General features: G+C 40.5%; 1 protein-coding gene and 1 long non-coding RNA gene across 3 annotated transcripts in view; one reads left to right on the top strand and one right to left on the bottom strand.

Moving 5' to 3' along the window:
* Window positions 1-4,717: 4,717 nt before the first annotated feature.
* Window positions 4,718-22,562, bottom strand: part of LOC102004716 — a 31,161-nt gene continuing 13,316 nt past the window's right edge. The window contains exon 3 of the long non-coding RNA XR_260817.1: window positions 4,718-5,359. This is a non-coding gene — a long non-coding RNA (uncharacterized LOC102004716). The remainder of the gene's footprint in view (window positions 5,360-22,562) is intronic.
* The window catches only part of Prkcq (protein kinase C, theta), a 78,985-nt gene continuing 68,959 nt past the window's right edge, over window positions 12,537-22,562 (top strand). The window contains exons 1-4 of one of the 2 annotated variants that reach the window (XM_005383869.2): window positions 12,537-12,701; window positions 12,882-13,008; window positions 16,413-16,612; window positions 19,808-19,868. In XM_005383869.2, the coding sequence (XP_005383926.1) occupies window positions 12,891-13,008; window positions 16,413-16,612; window positions 19,808-19,868 (379 nt within the window). In that variant the 5' untranslated portion in view covers window positions 12,537-12,701; window positions 12,882-12,890. Of the gene's footprint in view, window positions 12,702-12,881; window positions 13,009-16,412; window positions 16,613-19,807; window positions 19,869-22,562 lie in introns of those variants that run through there. The other variant, XM_013513782.1, reaches the window with a different exon arrangement.

Here is a 22,562-nt window from a genome sequence, read left to right as displayed (position 1 = left end):
GATTATGGCAATAAAATGAGAGACACACATCAAAGTGATAATACTGTGATGAAAGAAATTAAAAACCAGGCCAAGTGGTATGAGACAAATCTCATATTTCAAAAGGAAGAGAGAAGGGAAGGGACTTCAGCTTGCACTGAACGGGGAGCTGCAGGAGAGAGAAAATCAGGATGATCATTTAACAAAGGAAAGCTGTAGCTTTTAACCAGGCTGCCAGCATGGCCTTCATCTAGCTGATTCTTGAGGTGGCCCCAGAGGCGGCCTCATTGCCTGAGGGATGAGTCTGATTCCCATGAGATCATTGCTCCTGCTTAGGGGGTGAACTCATCACAGGTGGTTTGTCTGGAATCCAAGATGGCTGCAGTTTGGGACAATGACTAGACTTCTAGGTACCACTGCAGGAGGTCTGGAACAGGGCGTGGTAAAAGTTGGCAGTTGAATGTCCCTGTAAATCTTGAAAATGACATAGCTATGCTTATCTTAGTGTTCTCAATCTTGAAGAAGAAAGAGATGGGTTAAGTAATTTTCAGGCGAATATACCAGTCTTCAGGTGAACATTATTTATATGATTAACGTGCTGAGCAGGAACCTGACCCAACGTTTAAGATAATAAAGGAGACAGACACAAAATGAAGCAGTGATGCCAAGCTTTGTCCTACTTTTAGTTACCCAGTTGGCATCTGCAGGCCACGTAAAGAGTCAGTGCTTTTTAGTTAAAGCAGCTTCTAAGTCCCTGTCTCAGAAGAAAACAAAGCTCATGCTTTTAATGAGTAACAGTTTGAGGGCTGGGATTAGTGTGCCCTCAGTCGCTCTGTGGTGATCACTAATAGCCTTCTTCTCTCATCTAGATTATTCCTGCACATGTTTTTGAGATCAGTCAGGTTGTACAGGACAGTGAGGGGCTAGGGAAGAGCACAGACTGTGCCTCTAATGGGTAACAGATCCTGAGTGAAGGCTACAGTGGTGCACCTGTTCCTTATCCCCACTACAGCCTCTGACTGTCTCAAAAGCACTTACGCTTATTCAGTTCCCTAAAACCGGAAGTAACCAGAAGTACAGGGTAATACTGTACATTGGTTTCAATTCTTTTAGAACAAGGTGATGTTTTATTTAAAACAAACAAACAAAAAAAAAAAGGAAGAAAAAGATCTCTAACCTTTGTACAGGGTTTCAACACATACCCTGGGGAAGAGCCAAGAACAGAAGGCACAGCTCCTCTTCTAATCCCCCTCCATCCAGGCCCTCCACTGCAACTGTCCTCAGCACCCTCCCCCACCCCACCTCTGTCACTGAAACATGCAGATGGAACACTCTCACATCGGCTCAGCGGGCGTGTGCTCCATTCGGAGCCCCTGGGTCGGGAGACTCTGAGGATGGGGTGAAGACAGATAGCACCACAGTGTCCTAGGCTTTACTCTTTCAAAGAGGAAAAGTTACATCTCAGAATTTCACCCTTTTCCTCCCTGCGGCCCAAGGGCGCACTGACTGTGTACATGCTTCACTCCCAGGGTCCTTACCCAGGAAAAGAAATGTGAATTTCAAATTTTTTGACCTCAGGAGATCACTTTTGCCAGGAAGGCAGTTTGGGTTTGTTTTATGCTTCAGTTGTGTGGATAGAACAGGACACGGAACCTGGTGCCTCGTTTGGTTCTCATTATTTATCCTTCCCTGTTCCATCCCCCCAAAATGGCTACAGAGGGTGGTTATCGCTTCCCATTCTGTGTGCATGATGGACACAGAAGAGACCCCAGTGGGGTGTGGATGATGAGCATTAGCTGAGCTCACTCACTCCCTAAATGCCTGGCTACTGTATCTGATGCTGGGAGAAGAAAAGGGAAGGGAAGAGAATGAAAATATCCCCAACGGATTTGTTTATTGCCTTATTATAATGGACTCATCCATTCACTCATTCAGGATACTTACTGTGGTCACACTGCATGTCAATGTCTGTGCCCTGTGGCCTTAAAATGAGAGTAATAAGGTAAAGAGAAAAGACTCTCCCAACCTAATATTCCATCTTCACTTCAGATCTAGAATGCGCTAATTTTGAGGAAGTGAAGGGAGAGGGTGAAGGAGGGACTGGGGAGATATTCTTGGCTTTGCCATATTCAATAATACAAGTTTAGAATAAGATTTCTCAGCCTCAGCACCATGCGTGTATCTGCTGGGGGCGGAGTGTGGCCTACACGCTGTAGATATCTGGTAGATCTCTACCTTAGCCTACTAGACGTTGGTTGTATCTTTTGCCCCTAATTTGTGACAACCAAAAATATCTCCAGACTTGACCAAATGCCTCCTGTAATCTTTTTCCTGGCTGAGAAACAATGACTTTGAATCACCAAAGACCCAGGTACTGTACTGCCTGCTGATCAAGCAAAGATGAGGGAGATTAAGGCCTGGCTTTGGTTTAACTCTAACACAGCTTCTCTGACTAGGGTGTGCCTTCCTAAAACTCAGATTGCTGAACCGCACCCCACAGTTTCTCATTCAGCAGGCACGAACCAAGAAGGGCAGGCAGGTTTGCATTCCTACAGAGTTCCCAGGTGACGCTGATGTTGGGGGTTCCCCCAGGACCCCACTTTGAGAACCAATAAGCTGGTGTCTTTATCTTGCAGAGAGGCGATGCCTGTTGTAGTTGCAGCTGGGAAAGCAGTAAAGCTGATTCATGTAGTAAAACAAACTCCCACAGTAAAACCAATGCATAGTTTTTAGATTCAGAAATTAGGCTCCAAATGCACTATTCAACCCTGAGTCAATCTGAAATGTCACACAAGGAAACAGAGACTCCCATCAGGGAGAATAATGCCTCTTAGGTGGTCAGTTTTATAAACTGATTTTGGCTTCCTTACGAATTAATGGACTAGTGATTGATGAATGGGGTGATACAAAAATCTAAATATTACCTAGCTTCACACTTAACGTGGATTTAGCACTCCGAACTTTTGCAAACAAGTTTTACAGGGTGCTCATTTGCAAATTGGGGGCCTTTCTGTGAGCAACAACAAGATGTGGGCAGTTCAGAGACCTCACCACACATCCACCCAGATGTATGCCAGCTCCGGCTTTTCCCCCCTGGTCCCCTAGCCTGAACCACCCTTCTTATCTTCACAGAGTCTTTTGCGTGATGACAGTGACCCAGACTACCACTGCCTGCTCATGCTAGCACTTAGAGGGGTCCACGTGTCCCACTCAGTACAACACTGTCAGCTTGTTCAGTAGACTGAACACTGCTACTTCTGCTCGCTGTGGTGATACTACTTAATACTGTAATTTCTTTGAAAAGCGTTACCCACTCTCAGAAGGAAGTGGGGTGTGGTGCTAGCCCAACACAAGTGAAGAAGGGAGTGCGTTAGCTACTCATGTAAAGTTCATGTTAACTGGCCGAGCCACTCTGTTCATAGGATAAAAGGACCTCAAAGCCTCCCCTGTACAGGAGAGGCGTGGCCCCTTCTGAAGTCCATGGCTTATCTAGAGCAGGGACCATCTCACTCTGTGTACCCAGGACTGTGCTTTCCAACATGGCCACGGGCTCAGCAAGTACTGATTGAGTAGTGGCAGAAAGGAAGGTGAGTGTCACTTCGCCTACTTGCTCAGTGTTTTAGGTTTCTTCTGGGCCATGTCAGATAATCCATGGAAGAAATTACCAGCATACTTTCATTAGAGAGAACTTCTAAAGGTATTTCAAAAGAAACCTCCATGGTCATAGCAGCTACCTTTTCCATCAAACACTGTGATAAGAATTTTCCGTGGTTTAATTCATTTAATCGTCATAACGTAAACATAGACCAATTCTTCAGAGACCCCTAGGAAGTAGATCTATTACATTCTGTTTACTATCAAAATGTAGCCATAGAGAGATTAACTCTTTTGTCCAAGACTGTATAGTTGGTAAATGATTAAGTTGGCTTTTATCCTGTCTGTCCCATTTTCAAATCTATCGACATCTCCGTGTGCTCAGTCATTCCTGGGTTCCTCTGCCCACTTGTACACTGCAAGGAGGGTGATGGAGCACCAGGCCCAGGGAAGCCAGTCTCCCTTTTTCAAAGAAGCACCCTAGGCCCAAGCCTGAAGTTGATGTTCTGGTTTTATCTGGAAAGCATTATCTTACTAAGTACCTACCTGGCAGGAAGAAGCATGCTGTTCGTACGTTAAGAAGACAGAGCACCAAAAGTCTTAGAAAGAGTTCCTGGGCCAATGAGACAACAGATTTACAGAGAAGATCACAGTTTCATGCAGAGGAAATTGTAATACGAAGAACAGAGCCTCAAATTAATTAAATTTGCTTCCTATGCAAGGCAGCATCTTTGTATGTACCGCTTCATAGACTATGGAAATCCAAGTCTTTCCAGAGATTTCTCAAAATTTGAAGAGTATTTTTACTCCTCTTCAGAATCCTCTCTCAATCTCCTGCTTACACCATTGCCTCAAAAACCTGACATCCGTTTCTCCACACACACTCATTCATTTCATTGTTTTTCCTAGTTAAATCTAAAATAACTCTGTCAATAAAACTTAAAATAAGATTTTTAGATGCTAAGGAAGCATTCCCACTTAACTGACAGCGTTTGCTTTTGTCTGTAAAATAACATTGTGTCTTGCAAGTAGTGGAGACTTAGTTTAGATATACTCTCTATATGTCTACAGATCACATAGGTGAGCCCACTGATAATCATGAGACTATTTAGAATATATGTATATAATAGAGATTCATTTGGCTTAAGAGTTTTTATATGTTATCTCATTTAATCTTCAAGATTATATCACTAGGTAAACATTATTATCATCACATTACAGATGAGCACATTTAAGAGTAGCAGTGTTGAGTGGCATGTCCATTGGCCTAGGAAGCAGATTTGTAAGCGGATACAAAAGTCACAAGGATTCCTTCTTGAGGTGGTGGCAGTGGGGGAGCCAGATTGAGCTGGGAGAGAAGAAGGGGCGATGTTATTTGTGCCCCCAGCTTTTAGGTTTATAGACCCAGGGTATAAAGTTTCTTCAAAGTGAAGAAAAGGGGTCACACTTGGTGACCTCCAGTTAGAGCTCCCACATGGATGCCATACTGAAAATATTGTCTTCTGCCTGCAGATTGAAGAGAAAAGAAGTTGAAGTCTGCCAGTCTGCCCACTGCAGCTGGTCAGGCACCTTAGAGGAACGAGAAATGCAGGGGAGACAGGCAGGGGCTCCAGAGGATGTGCAGCCTGCAGGGTCCAGTCTCTCCATGAGGCTCTTACACCTGGCCCAGCTCCCCTGCTGCCCTTCACCTGCTCCCCCTCTTCCTTCCCTGTCACTTCAACAGCAGGGGCAGTGGAGATAACAGTCATAGCTGTCCTGTCCATGGACAGTTACCAAGGAGGAAGATCTAAAAAGCAAACATATGCCAAAATGCCCATAAGAGTTAATCACATTACCACTGTATGGTTATTTAAAGCATCTAGCAACATATTGTCTACTTCATAGGATTTTCTAAAGTCATGTCATAAATCATACTTTCCCTCAAGCTGTATTTTGAAATAAAATGTGATCATAACCTTTGTTACAGTAAGTACACATATCTTATCGTAAGCATGCCAATCTTCATTTTATAGTAGAATGCATCCGTGCCAGAATTTCCCAAGTGTGTCCCAAGGACCACTGGTCACATGGGTGATTTATGAAATGCAGAACCCTGAGTCCCAGCTCCCTCCTTACTCCTGGAAGAGAAGCCCCAGAATCTGCATGTACAAGATATATGATTCTCTTGCACACTCAAGTTTGAAAACTAGTAGTCTAGAAACATCACACTTGAATCTAACGCAGAAGTCCTATGTTGAGTTTATTCACTGAAGTTCAAAAATATTTCTTGACCATCTATGTCCAGTTCATAATGTTAAGCACTTTTGAGGATAGGCATGATAAACTATTTAAAAGAGTCACAAATTGCTACAGGTCTTCTAATCAGTAGAGCTTATTTCCCACCCCCTGTGGCAGACCTGGTTCTAAATCTGCTTTGAATAACTGAGTGCAGGAGAAATGTTTTGGTTGTTCTTTGTCTAATTTGCTTGGCCCTCAAAAGGCCTTGAAGTCCCTCTCTTAACTTCCAGCGTGGAGCTTCCATACAGAGAGGCTTCTCTGGCCCAGCTGGCCCTGCTGAGACTTCAGACCTGTGTGACCCTAGTTGATACCTTGTGGAATGGAGATGACCCATCCAACTCAGCACAGCTCAAGTTACAGGCACAGAACTCTGAGCAAGTAAATGACTGGTATTTACATTTTAAGGTCACCTGTTATACTGCCAATGACAACTAAACCAGGAGCAAAGATAAGTAAGACACAGCCGTTCCAAAGTAGAAACAAAAGTTCAGAGCTTCCTACTTAGCTACCTGCAGTGGTACCTCAGTTCACAAACTTCATTCTTTCCACAAGTTTAGTCACAAAATTTGTTTCATAGTATACTTGAAGTTCAGTTGCAACCAGAATCATGGGATAAATTCTGTAACCAGAATCATGGAAAGAATGAAGTTTGTGAACCAAGATACCACTATATAAGAAGTCTTATAAGAAAGGAACCAATTATACATTTCTTGTTTTTATCATGGAAAAAGTTGGGGAAGTGATTAGCTTGAACTGAGCAGACAGAGAAGGAGAGGAATTCTGAATGAGCCAGTAAATAACAGGCCCATGAGGGATGAGAGATTTGAAAGATGGCAAATTGTGAATGGGTGGAGATGGACAGGGCACTGGGAACAAAGGAATCCCATAAACAGCACCAGAGGTGTACCCCACAGCGTATTCAGCAGACTAATGCAGACAGGATGGGGCCCCTTCAGAGTCCTGTGGTGTGGGAAGGGCAAGATGAAACCCGTATATGAAGGCTTTTAAGGAAGGTTAAGAGTTATGATTGAACACCACAAAGGTTGGAACAGTTTTCTTGGGGACGAGTAATTCGATCAGATCTCTGCTTTCGTGTCACACATTAAAGTTAGTATCAGAGTGTTAACAGTGTCACTTCATGAGCTTTATTTTCTATATTTAGGTTTGCTTGGCACTGTTGTGGGGTGTTTACAGAGGTCATGGTTGGGGGAGGGGATCCTGCTAACATTTGCAGGTAGGAGGACAGGGCTGTCTCTGCCAGCAAATCCCCCTTCATTCCAACGGATTACTGATCCTTAGGCTTCTGTTCCTTTCATTATTGTGTTATCTTAAAATATTTCTTCAGCTTTTATGTATTGTTTCCATTCATTTTTGAATCCATGTTTGCAGGCAAGAGGCTCATATTTAGCTTGGCTCTTTTTATTATAGTACTTTCACAGAGGTCAGAAACAGTAAAATACTACTCAAATTATGCTATTTTTCACTAGTTACCATCTTCCTTATGTGCACTTTGCAAGGAAAATTGCTTTTTATTATATGTTACTTTTAGTAGCAGTGAATCACGTTTTATAACAGTCACTTTTACCTAAGATACCTTTTGGCCTTATAAAGAAATAAATGTAAAAACTATAGAGGCAGCTTAATTTGCCAAACTTTACTAAGCCAATGTTTGTCCAGTTTAGCAAAGCAAATGCAATTGTAAACCAATGAATGTTTTTCTCTCATTCCCAAGTTTACTACTTATTACCCTACATTCTTTCTTCTATGCGTTAGAGGTTTTGACACAAGTGATTATTTTATTGTGACACCTTCCCATTACTGAGACATTTCCAAGTGAATTAAAGCAATGAAAATGCTGCTGGAGCCTGGCATGGTAGTGCATGCCTGTAATCCCAGCACTTGGGAGGCTGAGGGAAGATGATCACTGTGAGTCTGAGGCCAGCCTGGGCTACATAGTGAGTTCAAGGCCAATCTGAACTACTTAGCAGGACCTTGTCTCAAAAAAGAAAGAAAGAAAGAGAGAAAGAAAGAAAGAAAGAAAAGGAAAGAAAGAAAGAAAAAGAAAATGCTGTCCAATGTTTTAGTAGGCATGGTGGCATATTTCAGTAATCCTAGAACTCTGGAAGGCTGAATCAGGAGGATCATAAACTTATTTTACTTTTTTTTTTGGTACTGGGAATCAAACTCAGGACCTGTGCTTGCCAGGCAGGCACTTATGCCACTGAGCTACACTCCCAGCAAGAGGATCATAAATTTAAACCCAGCCTGGGAAACTTAAAAGCCTTAGTGAGACTCTATCTCAAAATAAAAAATAAAATATAGGCCCTGAGTTCAATCCTCAGTTCCAAAGCAATAAAATAAAATAAAGAACTATGGTAATTTTTGTTTCAGTTGCTGCAAAAGAAGAAAATTCTTGATATTTTTTTCAGTTAATGAAAGCTTATAGAACTTCCATTGCTTTCTAGTTCTAGGAAATGTGTCCTCCTAGGGATTGGGTGCATGAATACCCTACCTTAACATAACCACAAAAGAATGTGGGGGGTTCGACATGTAGAGGATGAGTCAGTGTAGGTAAGTGGGTTAATGCCCAGTGAGTCAGGAGACCAGAATTCTCAGTTGAGCTCAATCCCTGACCCAGAGCACCCTGCTGAGCAATTATACTTGATCATATACCTGTATCAAAGCTATATGTCAAAAACAAATGAGATCACATTTAAAGGTGAAAGCATTAAACTCATAAGTTTTTTGCAGGTTTCAAGTACATGTTATGATAGTATTTTGCACCTCGGATAGCAAAAACGTGGAAGACTGGATGGATTTTCCTGATATCCATCACGCTAAGTGCCATCAGTGAGATGACTGTATTTGAGGCTAGTAAGCACTGTATGGGAGATATATGTAGAGTTTTACAGGAGCTTGATAGCAGAGCAGAGAAGAAGTTAATATAATTCATCCAGATACACCCTTAAAAGGCTATTTCTACTCTCCTCCTGCCTATTTGGTACATATCAACAAAGTCTAGAAGACCCATTAGAAAATATATCAGGGCTATAATACTAATAACTAACATTTATTGAGTTTACTATGTGCTAGCGCCATTCTAAGTATCTTATGTGTATTTGCCCCTCTAATTCTCATAGCCCTTGAGACTACTAGCGGTAATAGCAGTGCTTTCCAAATGAGAGAACAGGCTTAAAGAGATTAAATAACTCCAGCAGCTGAGTTCATAAGGGCATTGATCTTCTGTCTGTTACAAGCGCTGGGATGTTTCCTTTGCTGTTGATTTCCTCCACAACTGTCTGTTGCTTAATTTGACCACTGTACATCTTTGCAGGTAAAACAAATAAATGAGATTAAGAGATTATGTGAAGTGTTGCTTTTGAAAATTAACTTCTGCAGCAAAAATACAGTGAGTATGTCAACATATCTGAGGAGAGTTGACTCAGGAAGCAAATGGATTGTTAAGTCATGGTTTTTGTACTCAGGATCTACAGACTTGTTAAGGCAGACAGATATAAATCATTACATCTACTAAGGCACTGTAGGGACACATGATAGTGTAAGCACAGGCACTGTCTTTTCCCCCCACTGCACAAGCGGACTACATGCCCCAAGGGATGGGCTAGTGGAAGAAATCCTTTATATTCCTTAGGGAAGAGGGAAGTAAGGTCACTGCTAGCATGAGGGGGAGGGGGTTTCTACCAAGTACATTATGGATAAAACTAGAGAGATTCTGTAGTTGGAGTCAAGCCCCTCTTCTGAGTATATGAGGCTTCTCAAAGATTAAGTAGGAGACATCCTCATGGGATTTTGCTAAGTCCCCACATGTAATGGCTAAGAGCTGGAGATACAGGCTCAGGGCAGGAGTCACAGTATGTATCCTGTTGCAGACTTCAGAAATGGCAGCAGCAAGACACATACATGTGGCATGTTCTGTATAGCATTGTAGTCAGGGAGCCATGGGGGGCAGAGAAAATCCCACCAAGGTGTGTAAACAGGAGGTGATGGAAGAGGAGGAAGAAAGGATTCAAGAGAGAGAGACACTGAGCAGACTGAGGAGGTCAGCGGAGCAAAGGACGGACTGAGTTAGGAAGACATTCCAGGGGGATGCATTTTATTAAAACTCTAGAGCTATGGAGCATGGAGAAACAGTGGCAGCTCTTCAAGATCCTAAAAAAGATGGTTCAGCCTATAGCATGGTGATGTTGGGGAAAGAGAAATGTCCAAGACTTGACAGACATACAAGGCAAATTGCATAGTGCACCATACAAGAGGCAGTGCAGAATTAAGGTGAAGCAAAAATGAAGGAAGCTGAGGAGAAGGGAGGGCAGGAGATAAAGCAAGTGGAGAATGAGGCAGGAGGGTAAGGTGCAATGCAAACAGGCTGAGTGATGACACAGGTCACTGCTGGCAAAGTAAAATAAGGGGCAGATGTGAAAGGGGTTCTAGTGCTTACACTACAGGGCCAAGTGAGTACTTGGTGGGTGTATAGGGAGGCGACAGGAGAGAATTGATGGTGTGATTTCATTGCTCAGCTGAGATGCATTGGAGGGACCTGTCCCAGCCCTATTAGAAGCAGTCTGACCATTCGGTCCCGTTATGGACATGTTTCTGGGAAGTGTGAGCCTACTGTGGCTAGGCAGTATACAGGGTATTGCTGGAAATTCACAGTGCTCAGAGGTCAGTGCACAAGTTCAGGCGTGAGGCATGCTGTTTCAGCACTCATAGTTTTGTGTACAAGGAACTCTCCTTTCTATTTTTACACCCAGGGAAATCCCCCCTCCTACCATCAGCTCTGGGCCCAACAAGGCGGCCCACAGAAATCTTTTATGGTAATTCCATCCTCACATGCTGATTACACACCTTCTTGGTTCTTGAGATATAGCCACACAAATGCCACTTCTGTCTTCTAGATGTTAAAATATATAATAGATCACATCACCAAGACCGGACCTTGTACCAACTTCCCATAAAGAATATAAACATTATGTACCACAAATATGCACTAATAAAAGATAATAAAAAGAAAGAAACTGACTTAGCTATCAAAGAGATATATGCTTTGGGTAAATTGTTGAAGTGCTTATGGGGAAGAGAATTGTGCAAGTGAATCTAATGGAATGCAATTGAATCTGCATTGCTTGTTAAATGAGAAGTCGTTGACACCTAAGCAAGACCTTCAGGAAGAGAGAGGGTTTCCCCACAGCTCCTTCACACCCTGTCGTAGATACCCTGGTAACCACAGAGAGGTCCGTCTATTCCTGAGGTGCTTGTGGGGCTGACACTGCCTGATTAGGAACGGAACCTGGAAATAGCAGTGACGAGGCTCCAAAGGTCAGAGTGGTTGTCACTCAGTCTCCATGAGTCAGCAATCCTTCCAGATTCAAATCAGAAGTAAACACTTTTATTCAGAAGTCCTCAGAAGTCCACACATGGTTACATTCCTGTGAATGAGAGGAGATCTCAGGGCCCATTCCTAATGAGTGCAGAAATAGAGATAAAAGATCCACATGGCTCAGGGATGAGGACGCTCTCGGAGAAGTCCTCTTGGGGAACTTTCGTGGCTATCCTGGCTCCCGCCCAAGAGTACTGAACTCAGAAGGCAGAGTGGTCCTCTGAAGACAAAGCCGGAAGCCATCTAGTTGCAGTTCAACAGTGTGGTCTGCACAGAAAATGTTGCAGAGATGAAGAGGGCCCGAAAAGTCATGTTTACACCACCACCTCCTTCAGCCTAACCTCAAAAAACCTGCAGAAAATTAGGGTTTTATTAATATCTGGGAAGTTAACCACACCTTTCAAAGCTCCTGCTTTGCCTCTCTGCAGGCTCAAAATTTATCTAGGAAAACCAGCAGTTGAGAGTATTTAGAGATTTCTCTTTCTTTCTTTTTCTTGTATTTAATTTGAGAGCATGGGAGATTTCTTAAGCTTTCTGTAGATTAGCTGTTAGAGGCCCAAGATTTCTAGTAATGTTACTGATTCTCAGTTCTGAGTTCCTATTAGTACAAATAGTTTTTTCTTCCTCTGCACAAAGGCAAAGGAGACAGCCAAGTGTCTATTGGTGTTAGCTTTGGTTTACTTCAGAAAGTTTGGAAAAATTCATGAGAAAAGAATGCTTCAAGAAAGGAGAGGAAGCAAGGAGATTACATTTTCACTAAATACTGCCTGACAGTTTCAGAAAGGAAGATCTTGTGAAGAAGTGGGAAAAAAAGGTGTTTAAGCAAGGTAAATGTCCACAGCAAAGAATATGGAAGAGCAGGTGAAGAATCGGACCAGAGTCTTGGAATCAAGAGCAAACACTACATTAGGTTTTAAGAAAATGTAATTGTTAGTTGGGGGGCTTTTTGGTACTTACGATGTATTTTGTTTATCTTTAGGCAATAAGGCACTGTCTCTAGTGGTCAATGATGTAGGGTACTTTTTGGTGGTTTATAATATCCAAAGGTTTCTTGCATGTGTGTGTGTGTGTGTACGCACCCGTGTGCACATGGCCCTGTGTGGCTGAAGAAAGCAGACCTTTCTGAAAATATCCAAAGTAAATAAGGATCAGCTGCTAAGTGCCTAGAGCCAATTCCATTACACACATAAATAGACCGTGTAAGAATTTTGCGGTGTCATATTTAACTAGTGTGACTAAAATAGACCCACTCTTTATAAGCTCATTTTCTCATTACTGTATGTTGTTTCTTGGGCACCAGCTAAATACCAGGAGAAATAAAATGCTGGAAAACTTCTGCCTTATTCTGCAGCTATTAAAGATAACTCCATTAGGTGGAGTGGAATTAACTGTTTAGTTCTCAACAGCAGGGTTGGAGCAGAATTCCAGAAAGCCACATCTTAAGGCCAGTCAGTCTGTGAGTATACTTTGCAAAATACTTTGCAAAAGAGGAAATAAAAGCATTTGTTGAGATGGATAGTTGGCCCATTTGAGGCTGTGGCTGTCGGTAGTAAAATACTGGTTAAGTGGACATGGAACACCAAAAATAATACACTTTGTAGCCCACAAACAGTATTTGCTTTTTGTTATTTTCCAGGGAGCAATCATGTCACCATTTCTTCGGATTGGTTTGTCCAACTTTGACTGTGGGTCCTGCCAGTCTTGTCAGGGGGAGGCTGTGAACCCTTACTGCGCTGTGCTTGTCAAAGAGTATGTTGAATCAGGTAAGTGTGGTGGGGAGAAGGCTCAAGGAACACTTCCCAGAGCTTTCAAGGTCATCCAGTTCAGGAGATGCTTGCCCAGTCAGGCCAAGACACTTTAAGCCAGAACCTGGTGACCCAATGTACCATTTTGCCTATATAAGTAAGGATAAGGAGGAGGTTGTGTTGAAGAAATTACATCAGGATATAATGGAAAAGAAACCTGGTGAGCAAAAGTTATATATATATATAAATATATATATGACATATATACGTGACATATATATTCTCCTGTATTCTATAGACTATGCGTACCTTATATGTATAACCTGATGGCTTTAGGTGATTGTAGGTAGATTAAGACTGCCTGAGTCAGATGTAGTAGTGCACACCTGTATTTCTAGCACTCTGAGAGACTAAGATATGAGGGTCACAAGTTCTAGTCCAGCCTGAGCAATTTAGCAATTAGGTGAGACCCTGCCTCAAAATTTAAAAAGTATAAGAAGGGCTGGTGATATGGCTCAGTGAGAAGACACTGGGTTCAGTCCCACATAACACACACACACACACACACACACACACAACTTCCTGATTTTGTAAGTTCTTGGAGTCAACTCTAAAGGCCTCTTGCTGCCTCCCTGGTTAAGCATAGATGAAGATTGTGAAGCAACTGTAATTATTAATTAAAATCCAAATATTAGTAATTTGCACTTAGTAAGACTAAACAAATGAGAGAATAATCACGTTTTGTCATATGTGCATATCCACAGGCAGTTCACACGGGGTGGGGGAGTGTGACAGCTCCCAGGATTCCTTGTGTGCGTGGGGAACATTCTGTGAAAACAGTCCTAGTGTGCAGGGACTGTTTAGGCGATCACTTTCACCGGCTTCCACTCACTTGATCATTACCTGTGCATTTTACAGTTCTTACAGACTTTGCAAGGAAAAGTAGGAGGAAGTTGCCATCCTTCCCAGTTTGCAAGACCTCCCAGCCCACTAACTTTTCCTATTTCCTATGTAAAGACACACTGTAGAGAAGTCTGACTCACATCAGGCAGATTTGCAGTAACCAGAGAACCCATCACAGTTCATTCACCAGGAAAATGTCCATGGAAAGTCTGCTCTGAGAGCCCTGAGGTTAGACCCGAGAGGTAAACAAACAAATAAACCAAACAGCTGGGAAAGAGTGCCTTCCCCTCAGAGCTATTCCCACAGCGGAAGAGAGACAGAAAACCAAAAATGTAATACAGAAAGTAGTGATATGTGCTGTGAAGAAAATAAAGCAAGGTACAAGGGAGAGAGGCACTGGGAATACTGAGAAGCCTGTTCTACTTTCTAGGCTGGTCCTAAAATGGCCTGGGGGTGGGGAATGGCAGCTCCAAGAGAAAGCTATTCTACGTTCAGAACCTCGAGCTGGATACTTAGCATTCTCGGGTTCTCAGTCCTGCTATGCTGGATCCTGCCTGAGCCCAGCAAAAGCCCTTTCTCTCCATGGCTGACTCCATCCCTCTGGCCCACTCTGAGGACATCAAAGCCAAGGAGACTGAATCATCTTGATTCCCCTTCTGCCCAGAGTTCTCTCCTGATTAGTTAAAAAGTGAGAATGCCACTTGCTCCAACCTAAACCCTTTCAAATGTCACAGACATCTTTGAAGTGGGAAATGCCTGCGTTTTTCAAAGCTGCTTCTGACTTAATGGGGCTCCTAGATCCCCTTCTCTTTACAACCTCAGGTCTCACTGACATTTGCCTCCTGAGAACCTTTTTCCTTCTTCTTCTTCTTTTGGCCTTGCCTTTGAACTTGGTCTAATCGGTTATGTGGATCAAAAGACACTGTCAAAAAATAAGAAAACTGTTCTTCCACAAGATTAAGCTTCTGGAGTTTGGAGATGTTTTTGTTTTTGTTTTTGATTTTTGTTTTGGTTGTGTCCTGAAGCGAAATTGCTTAGAACATTGCCATTCAAGTATGACTTCTGCAGAATTTAAACATGCTTCAATCTTTGGGAAATGAGGCCACACTTTTTGTGATGAGTCAACATAACAGGGACAAACAGGCCACAGCGCTGTGGCTTTCTGAAAACAGCAGCAGCCCCTGTGCAGACAAGATCCTGGGTCCTGAGCCTCCTTTTAGGTAATTACAAACCGAATGGATGGAGTACGACTTGCTTGCCTTGGGGGTTTTTGCCCTTCCTCCTGGCTTGGAGAATGGTTACCATGGGAAAGAAATATTTGATGAGGAAGCTTCAAGTCTGTGGAAATAAAATGTTACTGTAATCATTAACATTACCATTGGTTTCAAAAGAGCCCAGTCTATAAAGTTTTTTTGTGCCAAGCCATAGAAAAATCTTCCCTTTCCTATTTCATCCTTAACAGTGCTATGATTTATACTTATACAAGCCAAGTTTACCTAAAATTTACAGTTTCAGCTTGTTCAATTCTCTGTATCCCCTCAAAATAAATATTAATTTAACACACGCCAAACACTTGTTCTGTTTAACTTTGTGCATTGCAGAGAAGGGACCAAGGGGGGATAGAGTTGCTGTACATCCCTGCTTTTCTTCGTTTTTGCTATATCAATGTCTATGAAATGCTAAGTCTGCCACACAATGTGTTTGTTATCACAAGACGCAAACACTCAAATATAGAAGCACCTTTCTACTTCTAAAATAATTAAGGACAAAATGCATAGAAAATCCAATGTGGCTGAAAGCTATGACAAAACGATTTAATCCCATTAGTAAGCCCTTTCCCAGTCACTTGGGGACTTCTAAAGAGACTGGTCCTGCCCAGAGCTCCTGCTCCTTACTACATCCCTCATCCTACCTGCCCCTGCACCCCACATTCAAGTCCGTAGTGTATGTCCCTGACTGCATGGTGAAGGGCACCACCTCTCTAACTTACTCATCAGCTATTGCTTACAGTACAAGTAAAATGCATCTTCGTTCAAGAATTACAGAAGGAAATAATGGCTCATTGTGTTTGAGAAACTATTGTCTCTGAGTGTATTTAGGTCAGCAGAAACTGAAATATCCTTTTCAAGGAACACTTTAAATGATGCCACAGTGTCTTTCAGGTGAACACAGTAGTTTTGTACTGACTGTTTTTTCACCAGATGCCAATAAAATTAATCAGTCATATGACCAAGCCATTATAGGTTAACAAAGGAGGATCTCAAAAGCAATGAAAGGTTTTTTTTAAGTTTGTTTGCTCAGATGCTCACTCCCAAAGTGAGAGAAGAAACTGTTGAATATGAAAGAACATTTCCAATCCAAGAAAGTATCATATGGTTAATCCCCAAATTAGCTACATTGCACATTTAAAATTCAGTGCATTACCTGCGTTTTGCCCATGGTTGTCTCAGTTTTGTGCTATTTTGTTAGTCTCTAGAGCAGAATGGAGGAATAATCAGAACATACATTTCTGTCCCTAGAAAACGGGCAGATGTATATCCAGAAAAAGCCAACCATGTACCCACCCTGGGACAGCACCTTTGATGCCCACATCAACAAGGGCAGAGTGATGCAGATCATTGTGAAGGGCAAAAACGTGGACCTCATCTCTGAAACCACGGTGGAGCTCTACTCGCTGGCTGAGAGATGCAGGAAGAACAACGGGAGGACAGAAATATGGGTAAAGTCAGAGCTGGGAGCTTTGTTTAGAGTGCGTGCATCATGATGATAGCCTGTGACTCACTGAGAATTTCCTTGTCACCCTAAAGGTGTGACTGCAGTGGCTTTGGGCAAACAGACGCCCTACCACTAACAGATTGCTGATTTGGTAACACTCAATTACTCATTATGGACTATAAAGTGTATTGACATATGCAAATCAGAACTGACACATTTGCTTATGGAATGTGAAGAAGGTTTCCTAAGCTATAAAAATTGCTATTGATTTAGAACTATTGAGGTAATCTTGGAAATATTACAAAATCCCCTTAATTGGGGAACCTAACTACTATCTGCCAACATATTTGAATGTGATAGGACAGAAAAAAGACCTGTTTCATGTTTGGTCTTCTCTCTCTGTACTTTATCAATTCCTATAAATTTTATTTCAACCAGAATCAATTCACTTACTTTACTTCATGCTAAAAAGTGTGTCATCCACAATTCACGTTAGCACACCAATTTTTGAAAACTTATCTTAAACTGTTTGGGTAGCAAATGTTTAGAAATTCTAAAGGGAAAAATAAAATATGAAAGCATGTGAAGTTCTAATAAAAGTGTCTGGGGTACAAAATGAAACTATATATATATATATATACCTTCTCTTACACTGTCAGAAACCCAGAACACATTTTCATATGTTTGTTCTTGATTTCTATAACTCAGGTTTTAGAAATACACCCAAGATATTCCCAAGTCACAGATTTCACATGAGGATGATAGAAGCTTAAAATCTACACTTCTGTATTAGTTTTATATTTTTGATGTATGCGAAAGGACTTTTAAAGAAAGTATGTGAATCTTTCCTTGTATCACTAAAACAATCTTAAAAGACAAATACGTGCCAAGATTTACTTTTTAAAGGCCCCCATATTTAGATATGTCTGGGTAATGTGGCAGTATCCATTGAACATTTCGGCATGCAGCTTGGGGAAAGGGATCATGGGCCCAAAGCTCCAGTTGGGTAACTGCTTAGGCAAGTAGGAAATGGTTAAAGAACCAGACAGTATCACAAATGTTTAACTGAGTGTCAAGGAGTTTACAGAGAAGATAAAGAGGGGTGAGCCCGCAGATGGGCCCAGAGTGTAGAACCTTTGGCTTGGGGAGAAGAGAAAACAGACAAGGGACCGTAAGTCTCCCCCAGTACCTACAACCTCCATTCCCATTTATTTTCTACTTTCTTGCTTTTTGTTAAGAGTCACAACTCCCTAAGTTTTAAGCTAAGATTCTATTCGTGTTTCTTTCTCAATGAGGAAGGATAGTAAGTTTCTTTTTTATGCTTTTGTTAATTAAACTTCCCAGATATGCAGCTTGCTTTTCTGTTTCTATCTCTTAAAGTTGCATTTGATTCCATCCCTAGGTTTTTGTTGATTTTCTTATCAGACATTCCACTTTTTTTTTAGTGTAGGGTGACGTGTAGAAGGTGCCAGGACAAAGTGCCATAATAAGCCCAGATCTCCACTAACCAACTAGCGCACTTCTCTTATTTTTAATCTTCAGAGTTTTTCAGTTCTTACTTTTACTTACTTTTATTTTAAGAGCCAACAAGTTATTTTGAGTCTATATTTTCCCTTGCTTCTATTAAAATCTACTTTCTCCAAGTGATTTATTTTCCAGCATTGGGGATTAAACGCAGGCCCTTGTTCATGCGTGGCAAATGCTGTACCACCACACTATACCCTCAGCCCCTTGAAATCTGCTTTCGTAACATTAATTTCTCTAAGAAACACTTTTTTCTCAAATTTGTCCCTCATCCTCATAGACACCATCCTGCTTCCAAACACTGCAGTGAGGCTTGCTTCTCCTTTCCCAAGGTTCCATCTGTTGGCATGGTTAATTCCTGTTCACTCTCAAAACATCATAAAGCATCACTTCTGGAGGGTGTTGTTTATGCAGGGCCTGCCTGGTTTAATTTCCTCCATCACTACAGTTCCTGAGTATTGATAAGATTGTGTTCACCTGGTATAGATTTTTCACCACTTCGTTTGGGAATGGACCCCTAACTCCTCACCTTTATTTACTCCAAGTTTTACTACTTATTCCACGAACTACAGTAAAATAAGTGGACACAATAGTCAATAGTCAAGAGCACTTCTCTTTGATCTGTTTAAACTTACATGAGAATTTATAGTTGGCTACGCAGCACAAGCCCTTTCTATCATAAATCTTAATAGCAGTGATGCTGCGACATTGGTGTTACTATAGTGTTGATTCTTCCCAACAAAGATCTTTAAGGCTTAGCGACTCACACAGGACCATAGAGCCAGGAAATTATTTAGTCATGGTTCAGATTCAACCCTGGGTTCAGCAGGTAGATTTGATTATTTCTCACTTACTCTAGTTAGCCCACAGATGTGATTATCAGTAAAACTGTCATCTTTCTCAATTTTTTTTTAGTCTATGAATGGCATAGTGTGATGGTTTCATATATTAGAGGGTATTCGGGTTGTCCTGGATTTCTTCTTTTCTTTCTTTGTTGTCAGATTATATGAGACCCTGTATTGTCTCTTAAAATGGCACTTTGTCCAGTCTACATAATACTCAAATGTATATTATAATATACACGTATATACTATATAATCTCTTCTCAGATCAACCTATTTACAATTTCTTTTAGCAGACCATCCAGTACTTTTTAAGGAAATAATTTGTCCCTGTGAAAAAAAACAAAAAAACTATCCCTAATGATTACTCTGATTTACCTCAATATGCACCACAAGCAGAAGGGAAGAGGGTCTGCAGGCCGCATACACAGGATTTACTTTTCATCTAAAAGTCCTATTTTCCCCCGAGGGAGCTAGTCCTGGTCCCTGGGATGCTTTGGGTGTGATTAAGATAAGGGTATACATTTTATAGTTCTTCAGAGCATCAACATCACAAGGCAAGAAAACTAAACAGAATCTATTTGTAATTTTGTTTCTTTATGTAAATTTTGATCTCCAAGTAAAATGAATGAGCTGCCGAGGTATTACAATAAAAGGAAGGCTGTCCTCACAGACGTGGCACTCTTCTGATGATAATGAGCTTGAGTAAAGTGAAAAGAGCGATGATTGTTTCTGTATTAGAAATCTCCTGCTGCACCCAAGTAGCCAGTTGTGATGTCGTTGAGCCCTGGGCTGGCTTCACGTTCTGACATGTCTCTCCTTCTCTCAATCAGCTAGAGCTGAAACCTCAAGGCCGAATGCTAATGAATGCAAGATACTTTCTGGAAATGAATGGCAAGTGACATTTCTTCTTCCGGTTTGGGGGTTAGGAGGGCACGGCCTTCTCTTCTCAATTTGTTTTATTTTTGTATTGATCATAGAAAAGAATTAGAGAAAAGGCATGTTTTATGAAAATTCTCAGTGGTGTTCAGGCAGGAGGTGAAAATAAATATGTGGGCCAGATAAACAGAACAAATATAAATATATAAACGTAAATATTAAATTGTGTGAATTCATATGTCTGGCGCTTCTTTGGTCTTTCTGTTTTAATTTTAGTGTGGGGGTTTAGTGTAAATACACAAGGCTCCGTTTCTGTGTATGTACACATTGTCTGTACATAATGGTGCTCTATAACAAGCTATCACACTATCAGTAGAATACAAAATAAGAAACTGATCATGTTTTCCATAAAACTAGTGGTAAAAGCTAATGCTTAAAATTAGTTACTTCACTTTTTTTTTAAGAATAAGGAAGAGTTAAAAAATGCATGGCTAAAGAGTTTCAGTTCCATGTGTGACACACAAACTTTGGTCCCAGTTAAATTTACAAACAGTATAGGTTGGAGGTCTGTGTCTGCCCGTCAGTGTTGTTTAAATGAGTCAAATGCTGCTACTCATAAAATCCTAAACCTCAGAGTGAGCATGTGAACCTACTAATGTAGACTGATTTTATTTTTTTTCTTACATTACTTTTGCTACAGGTCGAGTATTGCTTATCCAAAATGCTTGAGGCCAGAAGGGTTTCAGATTGTGTGCACTGTTTTCAGTTTGGGGATATTTGCATATCCATTAGGAGATATCTTGAAAATGGGGCTCAAATCAAAAGACATAATTCTTTTTTTTCTATATACCTTATGCCTATAGTCTGAAGGTAATTTCAAACTTTTTTTTATAATTTTGTACATGAAGTAACGTTTCATAGATGGTATTTCCTCCTTTATTCTCAAAAAGTTTCAGATTGTGAAGCATTCTAGATTTCAGATTTTTGGATTAAGGATGCTTAATTTATACCTATGACAACTGAGTTCAGAGACTTACAGTACTTTTATTTAACACACGTAATTCCTTATATGTCCAGATTCAAACAAATACATTGGAGAAGACAAAGTATAAGACAATCAGGGAAAACATGAATACTCACCAGATATTTGTTAATATGAGGCATGGTTATTAATTTCTTAGATGTGATAATGATATTTTGGTTATGTTACTAAAAAAGAATCTAACTCTTTTACACATATAAACTGAGATACTTGTCAATAAACTAACAGCATAAACTTGCTTCAGAACAATCCATTGGCACAGGTAAGGAAGTAGACAGGGTCCACTGGAAGATAGTAGCCATAAATTGATCCTAAGTAAAGATGAATGATTGATACTTGGAAACTGATTGCAGTATTTGCATAGTTTTTGTATACATTTAAATTTTTCCACATTAAAGTCTTTTAAGAGAAATTTAAAAATTCCTGAGGAGGGAAAATATACTCAGAATTTTTCTAAATACCCCCCCAGCCTATAAATATATAGTACATGTAATTTACTATTTGTGAGCCGACTAAATGAGATAGGTATGAATGGTATCTGAATAATCATTAAAAATACTGCCCTAAATTATAATAGCAATGGTGTTTAATTTCTTGAATAAGAAAATGTACACCTTCCTTTTAGTTCAACATATGGTTCAATGAAAACTGGAGAAAAATTCCACTGGACAGAAAGTAATCTTAGTAAATAATGTAGAAATCTCTGCTTTTGAAAAAAAAAAATGCATAGGTATTCCACCAGTTACCATGGGATTTAAATGTTCCATTAAAATAAGAAAGCAAATGCAAATGAGGTAAAAGCAGTGCTGTTTCATGAACAATAATTACATAAGCCCAGGAACATATTTAAAGACTTATAACATTAAAGTTTTTAAACTACCCCCAAACTGAGACTTATCTCTAAATTTTCATATATGCAAAAAATCTAATTTTTAATAACCATTATTGTGAAATGACCTGGCTAGAAAATTCCTTGTTGATGATAAGAAAGTACAAGATGTTATTAAATTTTAAGAATGTTTGTAATTACATATAAGAAATAGTTTCCAAAAGGATTCAGGAAAGCAGAATATGAGTTCTTACAGTCAGGGAACTCAGATTGGAAAGGTGATGTGGGTAAAACAGCTGGAAAATAATTATATCCTACACTATACACCCTATACTATGTAAGTACTGATTAACCAAGAGATAAATATGAATTATCTTCTTTCCACAATGTTCCATAGTATGCTCATTGAAAGAGACAGAATTAAGATTTCTACCTTTTCTGAGTTAAAAATGGAGGCTTGAGCAAAACTTGACATAGGTAGTGTGAGGAAACCAGGTAGACTAGCTGACCCTACTAAAATCAGAAGAGCCACATATCATGCAGGTGGGCTTAGAAACCAGACAAGAAGAATCTGTAGACTTTAGCCATGCTTTGAACAAATGAGAAGAATATACTCTCTTACTCATGTAATTAAACATTATTTGTCTATAGAATTTCCTTTATGGTGCAGGGAAATGATGAGAATCTAGTCTAGAAGTGTAGTAACAAGAATGAAATAAAAGAAAAAAATCCAGAAGAAAGCAAGATTTTATGGTAGTCTAGATGAAAGAGAATGCATATTATAAATGTACAGTGGAGGTGCTTTATAATTATTTTGAAATGAAAGAGGTATGAAGGG

Source organism: Chinchilla lanigera, unplaced genomic scaffold (assembly GCF_000276665.1).
Source record: "Chinchilla lanigera isolate Chin_1 unplaced genomic scaffold, ChiLan1.0 scaffold00020, whole genome shotgun sequence".
Taxonomy (NCBI): Eukaryota; Metazoa; Chordata; class Mammalia; order Rodentia; family Chinchillidae; genus Chinchilla; species Chinchilla lanigera.
Note: the sequence above shows the minus strand (reverse complement) of the source record. Positions and strands in the feature narration are given on the sequence as shown.